The 8,391-nt window shown below is 34.0% G+C and overlaps 1 protein-coding gene across 1 annotated transcript; it reads right to left on the bottom strand.

Moving 5' to 3' along the window:
* Positions 1 to 6,180: 6,180 nt before the first annotated feature.
* On the bottom strand, positions 6,181 to 7,505 carry LOC124929392 (probable CCR4-associated factor 1 homolog 7). Its single transcript, XM_047469743.1, has 2 exons — positions 7,333 to 7,505; positions 6,181 to 7,238 (listed from the first exon to the last, which is right to left on the bottom strand). Exon 2 carries the CDS (start codon positions 7,179 to 7,181, stop codon positions 6,360 to 6,362), a length of 822 nt encoding a protein of 273 aa, XP_047325699.1. The 5' UTR covers positions 7,182 to 7,238; positions 7,333 to 7,505; the 3' UTR covers positions 6,181 to 6,359.
* Between the last annotated feature and the right edge of the window lie 886 nt (positions 7,506 to 8,391).

The following is an 8,391-nucleotide window of genomic DNA, read 5'->3' as shown; positions in this document are numbered from 1 at the left end:
CCAAATTTTTTAATTAGGCCCTGAAGTCTTCAGTTGTCTAATTTTAATTATAAATTTTTATTTTTAAATTGTTTTAAATAAAAGATATACAAAGTTGTGGTCTTTTCTAATGACTCCTTTGTCCAGCATATCATTGATTAATGTTCAATCTATGTCTTTTGTAGGGCAGGATACTGGTATGAATGCCGACACACATCTTTCGTGCCTTCTTTTAGTGGAATTTGATGATCATGCTCCTTGACTAGTGGTAAGTCTTCAAGTTGCTAGAATATCGAGGTAAATTCTTCGAGCAGCCTCTAGAGTTCCTTAGGAATCTCTTCTGGTGCCATTGTGGTAAGTGAAAAAAATTTGCCTTCATTTTCACTCTTTATTTGAATCAAGGTAGCATCATTTCCTTTCTTTAATAGGTTCTCTAATTGATTACCTTGTATTAGGTTGATCTGTGCATGTGGTATAATCTGCAAGATATTGGTTATCCCTTCTTTTTCAAAAGATATGGTCAGCTTCTAAAATTTCCATGACGAAGAACCTAAAATAATCAATCATTCGATGCCCATTATAATATTTTACCCTGTCATGGTAAGAACCTTCATGTCTATTTGGTGATCTTTACCCTCCATTAAGCATTTCAGATCTTAGCAGATGTTGGAGCAGAATATGTTGAACACATCTGTCACTCAAACTAACGTTACCTAGGTGGGTAGAGTATCGTGGTTTATGTTCTTCGTTATCTTGTTGTTTATAAAGTTATGAGTACTATATGTATCAATTAGAATCACCACGGAAGGTTTCTAATCTTACCTAGAATCTGGAGTGTTTGAAAATTCTTAGAACGTATCAATGCGTGTAAAGAAATGGAAGGCTCTTTCACTGCCTCAGACTGCAAAGGAGAATCATCAAAAATTGGTTTTGGGGTGGCTTCTTGGAAATATGGTAAGTCTTCTTGGTCATTAGTCGAGACCCTGAATAACTTTAATTTACATATGTGGTTAGACTCCCACTTTTCATCACAGATATAATAGAGGCTCTTCTTCCTATTTTCACCCACTACAATCGGGTGTATTTGCTTAATGTGTTCATGGTTCGCGCTGAAAGAAGACGCATATGATGAACTTGGCTTGAAGTATAGAGTTCTATTGCTACTTGGCCAGGTCATTTTAACATTGGTTGGCTTGGGCAACAACGAAGGATCGGTGTTATATGCCCGTTGCTCATCAGGGACATGTATGTCATTTCTTAGACCTTATCCATTGACATGGCTTTATTTACGGATCCGAGAAACCGCAGTCTGATCACATTTGCGATTTTCTCCCTCAATCCTAACAAGTAGAAGTCTATAACATGCTCCCTATAGTTTTTTGGAAATTGGCATGTATTAGAGATTGTGTTTTTGGACAGAACTGACATGTTTCAGGTGCATCAATTCTCTCATGGGGTGTCATGTATGGAAGGACCGAACTGTAGCAAGAGGTCTTTCTTGAACACCTCCCACGTTGTGGCTTCTCTATGGACGCGTTGTTGAAGATATGACACATACCATATTTTGGCATCATCAGTAAATTGGATGAGAGCAATGTCACTTTTAGTTGCATCAGTAGTTTTATCCACCCTAAAGAATTGCTTATCAGATATAACTCAACACTCCTCATCTGTTCCATCAAACTGAGGGAAATCAACATTGATGAACCGGGTTGTAGAAATACTATTGGTGCTAAGGGAAGGGCCTATCGTGGGGAGGGCCATAGTAAGTAGCATCATCATAATCCCTGAGGCGGGATTCTTGGTCAAGAATAGACCCTCCTTCTATGGATGTCAATCTGTCTTATGTGGCATTGAATCTTCTGTCCATATTATTACTCAATTCAATCATATTCTGTTGCGGGGAAACTTGCATAGAAGTTGATTGTTGGTTTGACCTTCGATTAGGGCTTTAAGAGTATCCATCTCAGCTTGATGTCGGGTTTCTATCATTCCAGAACCGCCTGACTCTGATACCAAATTGCTACCAATTAAATCTGTAACTAGGGTTACTAGTTCTTGATCTCAAAGACTAAATGGGAAATCTGTGTTCAAAGTGCAGCGGAATAATTGTGAAAAGAAAAATTCAAAGATTATAGAAGAAAAAACAAAAATGAGAAAAAAAATTATTGCTAGTATACCTATGACTAGCGAAATCAGAAAATACAATTGAGGTGAACAAACTTTCACAAAACTTTTTATTGATATTCAATTGAAGAGTGAGTTCAGTATATATAACAGTTGAATTCACTAAAATATTTTGTTACAACTATTAATTGAGATTGTAACCAAAGTCTGTTTTGTGAATAATAAAAAAACAGAAATAAAACAGTTAAAGAAATAAAAATAAAAAATCCCACAATAATATTTAGTCTAAATACTCATTTGGACATTGTAGGGTAAAATTTTATTTAGTGATGATAAAAGTATCATTATATGATATCAAAATCAAATTTATATTTGTTATCTCTCCCTCTATTCTATTCGCTCAAACAATGACAAATCGCAAACCCCTCTAATTATAACAAACCCTTCAATTATGACCTATAGAAGATATTTATATCTAGTCAAAGCTTCCAGAGTTTTTGAAATGGGCCAATTTGGAATTTCCCCTAATTTGTTATAAAAAATATCGAATTCAGTCAATTTCAGTTAGGATCATGGGGCAAATAATCTCCATCATCTCATCTACAATAGCCTTCAAACTGTTTTATACATGTCAACACAAAATTTAATAGATATTCTGCCTAATATTGCTATATGCATAAGTGCTCACACTGTTAGATTGGGAAAAAACACAAACTGAAGATGGCCAGAAGAGTAAATGGAGGGCATCAAAAAAGCTTCAACTGGTACACTCTCACATTTTATAACTCAAATTTCAAATAATGATAAAAGATACATTCGTACTTTTATTGATGATTACAACACAAAATGATGGGTTTATTTTTTAATAAAAAAAGTCAAAAACTTTAGATTTTTTTTATAAATATTAATTCTTTGGTTGAAAAAGAATGTAGTGAAAAAATTGTCTTCTAACGAACAGAGGTGGTGATAAATTTAATGCTTTATGTAAAATGAAGGACATAACGAGGTATGGATCATATCTTCAGCAACACAACCATAGGGAAACCATGACATGAGAAGTGTTTAAAATAGATATTTTGTTGCAGTTCAGTCCTTCCATATATGACACTTCCATGAGACAATTGATGAACCTGATACATGTCAATTCTGTTCAAAAATATAATCTACGATACATGTCAATTTCTCAAAAACTGTATAGTATGTCTAGAGAATATGTTATAGACTGCTACATGTCCAGATTGAGGGAGGAAATTGCAAATGTGATCAGACTACGGTTTTCCCAAATCTTTAAATGAAGTCATGTCAATGGCCAAGGTCCAAGAAGCGACATACATGTCTTTGTTGAACAGTGGACATTTGTACAACACTGAACTACTATTGCTCAACAATCCATCCAATGTTAACACGGTCTGGCCAAGCACCAACCAGACCACCGACCTCAAGCCCAAGTCCCTCACATGCGTCTTCTTCCAACATAAACTATGGCCACATGAAGCAAATAGACCCAACTATAATGGATTAAAAGAGGAGGAAAAAATATGTTACACTTGCAATGAAAAGTGGGAACCCAACCACAAATGTAAATTAAAATTATTCATGGTCTCGGATAATGACCAAGAAGATTTACCGGGTTTCCATGAAGCCACTCCAAAGTCAGTTCTTGATAATCCTTTTTCTTTGCAGCCTGATGTAGTGGAGGAGTTTTCATTTCCTTGCATGCATTAACCGATTCTAATAATTTTCAGACATTCTAGAATCTCGTCAAAATTGAGAATTTGTCGGTGGTGATCCTGATTGATACAGGCAGCACCCATAATTTCATAAATAGCAAGATTATGAAGAAAGAAGTCATTATACCCTACCCACCAAGGTGTTGTCGGTTCGAGTGGCAGATGGCTCCAACATATTCTGTTCCAACATTTGTCAAGACCTAAAATGATCAATGGAGGGAAATGATTACCAAACAGATATGAAGGTGCACCATGATAAGGTACGATATTGTGTTAGGCATTGAGTGGCTGATTACTTTAGACCCTTCATCCTAGAATTTTGAAAAACTAACTCTCTCTTTTGAAAAGTAAACGAGAACCACTATCTTGCATGGTAGGGAGAACCATTGTTGTGCAAAGTATACCTCATGCATAGATCAACCTGATACAAGGCAAAAAGTTGAAGAAGTTATTAAAGAAAGGCAATGTTGCTTCCATGGTGCATGATTAAAGAGTAATCATGAAGATAAATTTGTTTCATTACCTCAATGACATCCGAAGAGCTCCATGAGGATCTCTAGTGACTCCTCAAAGATTTCAACACTATTTCAGTAACCCTAAAATCTACCACCAGTCAGGGAATAACTTCATTGAATCCCACTAAAGTAAGACATGGAAGTTGTGTGCTTGTGTTCATACTGGTACATTACCCCACAAAAGACAAAAATTGAGCAATTAGTCAATGATATAATGGACAGGGGAGTAATTAAAAATCACGGCTCTTTTGTTGCCCCTGTGGTGCTGATCTGAAAGAAGGACTTGTCCTGAATTTTTGATGATATCATAGTGTATAATCTGAGCAAGAATGAGTTCTTCTTCTATCTACACCAAGTCCTGACAACATTACAACAACAACAAAGGTTATTACTCAACAAAAGAAAATGTAGCTTAAGGTGTAGACAAATTTCCTACATGGGTCATATATTGAATGAAAATGAAGTGGCTACTGACCCGAAAAAGCTGGAGGCAATGAGGACATGGCCGGTTCCACAATCAATAAAACAATTAAAGGATGTATCGAAGATTTATCAAGGATTGTGCTTTCATAGCCTGACCCCTTACTGCCATACTGAAAATAACACAAAACTGCATTAAATGTTTAGTTACAAAACAATAAGATAAAAAGTTCTCTTTAGAAATTGGAGGTAGGGCGTTGGAAACAGACCATACCAAGGTCTCTTCATCGAGGACGACGAATATTTGAAGGGAGAAATAATGTTACAATCCTGGACAGTTAGGGATGGTTATTTGTCTGTTTCAATTTCTGTTATTTGCAAACCACATTTTGTTAAATATTTTTTTCTCTTTTTGAGCAGTTGTAACTAAATACTTTTGTGGGTTTTATTCATATATAAGTTGAACTCACCCCAATCACGGATAGGAATAAGATTGTGAAAAGTTTAGTTTACTGTACTTTTTATTTTCTTTCGGCATTTCAATTCTCGGACTGTTAGATGTACTAGCAGTATTCTCTTATCATCCATGTTTCATTTTTTTTTTCTAAACCCTTGATTTCTTGTTTTCCTAACTTTTCCTCTACCCTTTAAATAATAAATTTAGTCTTGGTTCTTGAGATCAAAACTCTTAACCCCAATTACAGATTTAACTCGTAACACAAGGTTTGTGGTGAAAGATTATGCTCTGAAATATAGCATAGATTATATAAGAAAGTGTTTGTCCCTGTCCCTTTGGCAAGATGGAATAACATCATATTGGTATTTGCATACCAATTAGATGTTTAAGAGCACTTTCCTATATTGTGAGTTTTTGAAGATGTGTTCGTGGAACAACCCAAAAGTTTCAAGGAAAAAAGAAAAGAGAATAAAATAAGGTCTACAAATTAAAGATAGCTGTATATGGCTTTTAATTGAATTGCTTCTTATTTCATTCGATAAGGTTTTATAAGGTGTCATTCTAAACCTACTATTATTATTAAAACCGACTTGAATGATAATATGTTAATAGTTAGTTTGTATGTCGATGAGCTTATGCATACTGGAAATGATGAGAAAATGTACACTTTTGCAAGTTCTATGATGAAAGAATTTGATACGGCAGATATGGGTGCTGAAATTTTACAAATTGATAAGGGAATTCTCATATGTCAAAGGAAATATGCTGTTGAGATAAATAGATAAGTTTGGGATGTCTCAAAGTAACTTTGTAAGAAACCCAATTGTACCAGGTACAAACAAAGGATGAAGATGGTATAAAAAACAATTTTACTGGTTACAAGCAAGATTGATTGCCTGAGGTATTTGACTGTAACCAGGCCAAATTTGAATAAGTATAAACTGCAAAAATTTTAAATATTAAGGCTCTTATTGAGAATTTGAGATACTGCTAACTGTAATATTTTACAGTAATCATCAAGTTTACAACATAGAAGAAAGAAGCCAAACATTGAAAATAAGAACACAAATTTCTACCCAAATTGTGTACAAAGACAAGTCATTAATTAATCCTACTAGTTCAAACAAACATTTATTTCTCTGAACCATTTTCAACACCAAGACCATAAAGAACACCAGAGTACTGGACTGTAGATCCATTGAAGAAATTATCCTTCAACTTCTTGAATGTGCATGAAGTGAGTAAACTATCAGAACCTGCCTGATGGCAAATCCCAATCCTCTCAACTTCCAAAAGCTCAGCAAGTTTGTTCAATCCACCATGAAGACTGTTACAGAATTTCATCAGATGTTTGATGTCATAAACCATAGGGAAATATGTAAAGATCAGCTCGAAGAACCCAGATTGAGTTTCAGGTAAACTTTTGCAAGTCAATAACTTTAGCAAATACCCAAAATCATAACCACTGTGAAAGGTCACCCATTGGACACCATCATTCAGAATGATTCCAGATGACATCAAGAGCTCTGCAAATCGATTTGAATCAATTCCCTTCTCCGAATTCTTCTTGAAATCAATTCCACATTGCTTCAGCAGCTCAATTGAATCATTAGCAAAAATATCTTCCATAACATTGAATTCGCGAAAATTGAACTGCCAAATGCAACCTCTATCAGTTCCACAAGTGGGTAAGTTTCCATTCTCATCTGAAAATGTAAAACCCAACTGAATCAACTTCAACATATCAACATTATCCTTTAACGTCTGATAGTTGTAGTCATTGATGTTCTTAAAAGCACCAACTGGGCGAAGAACAACACCTGGAAACTCTGTATCCATCGCTACATATGGGTAATCATCAATAATTTCACGAATCAGTGCAAATTCTTCCTCAAGATTATCGTTCCAAACATCACGGATTTGAATAGAATCACTTTTGAGCAACGAAGACATATTCTTAAATCAATTTTGAAATCAGGAAAACGCCCGATGTGATTAATCCAGCCAGATCTGCAGAAATTAAAACAAAATATGGGTACTGTCCGGAAGAACCAAATCGGAAAAGAAAAAACCCATTAATCAAACAGATGAAACAAGATCTAACCTTTATTGACGGAAAAGAACGGTATAAACGAGCAGATCTCGAGCCGGGTTTCTGGCTCGAGGGTTGATAGAGTGACTCTATCTATAGTGTTCCCTCGATGATTCAAGGGTTCAAATTGAAGTGTTGCAGAGGAAGCCCGGTGAGAGAATTTCAGAGAGAGAGAAAAAGAACAGAAATTTAGGGTGAAGACGTGAAAGAGGGTTTGCGAAAGGCCAGTGAGAAAGGAGATACGACGTCGTTAGTGGAACTGAAAAAGCAAAAAATGCTGTCTGACAACTGTTCAAACTTTTTTTGGATAATTGTTAAGGAGTTGTTTGATATTTATTTATTTAAATGTTATAAAAAAAAATGAAATCAGTCTTTGTCTTTTACATAAGGGCCTTGTTTGAGGAACGAGTTTTTTTGTGTTTTGTCTGGGTTTTATCAAAAAAACCCTTGTTTAATAAAAAGTAGAAAAAAATTGGTTTTTAAAATTTAAAAACTAATTTGCCCTTTGATTTTAGAGGATATGGTGTAGGTGAGAGAATGGTGGTTTAGAAAGAGAGGATAAAATTAGAGGGTAATTTTGGTATTTAAATGATAAAATTATTTGATTTGATGGTTGATAAGATGTTTAAGTTTTGGGATAAAAACTGGATTTTATCCCAAAATTTTTTTCATTAAACTAGGTTAAGAAGACTTTGAGTCTTTATTTAAGTAAAACTTTGTTGTGCTAATTTTATTTTATTTTTTATATAGAATAAACTCTAACAATATAAATAAAATTTTGAAATTATATTTCAATAAATCACTATCAAATATGTTATTAAATAGGAGTTGTTTGATATTTATTTATATGTATAAAAAAATTAAACTTAGTCAAGACAAAAGTTTAGTTTTATTAGATAAATTTTAAGTAAAGGGTTGACTTGCTAGTATTTTAGAGAATAAAATTTTATAATATATAATAAAATTTTGAGATTATGTTTAAATAATTCACTATTAAATAAAATATTATTTTTTAAAATTTAATTAATTAAAATTCTAATTTTGTTTTATCTTATTTTATATAAATTCATT

This window comes from Impatiens glandulifera, chromosome 3, assembly GCF_907164915.1.
Source record: "Impatiens glandulifera chromosome 3, dImpGla2.1, whole genome shotgun sequence".
Classification (NCBI taxonomy): Eukaryota; Viridiplantae; Streptophyta; class Magnoliopsida; order Ericales; family Balsaminaceae; genus Impatiens; species Impatiens glandulifera.
The sequence above is the reverse complement of the archived record's forward strand: the minus strand, read 5'-3'. Positions and strand labels throughout refer to the sequence as shown.

Bases quoted from the DNA above. Each gene is read 5' to 3' on its own strand.
- LOC124929392 (XM_047469743.1), bottom strand. From the start codon at position 7,181: ATGTCTTCGTTGCTCAAAAGTGATTCTATTCAAATCCGTGATGTTTGG.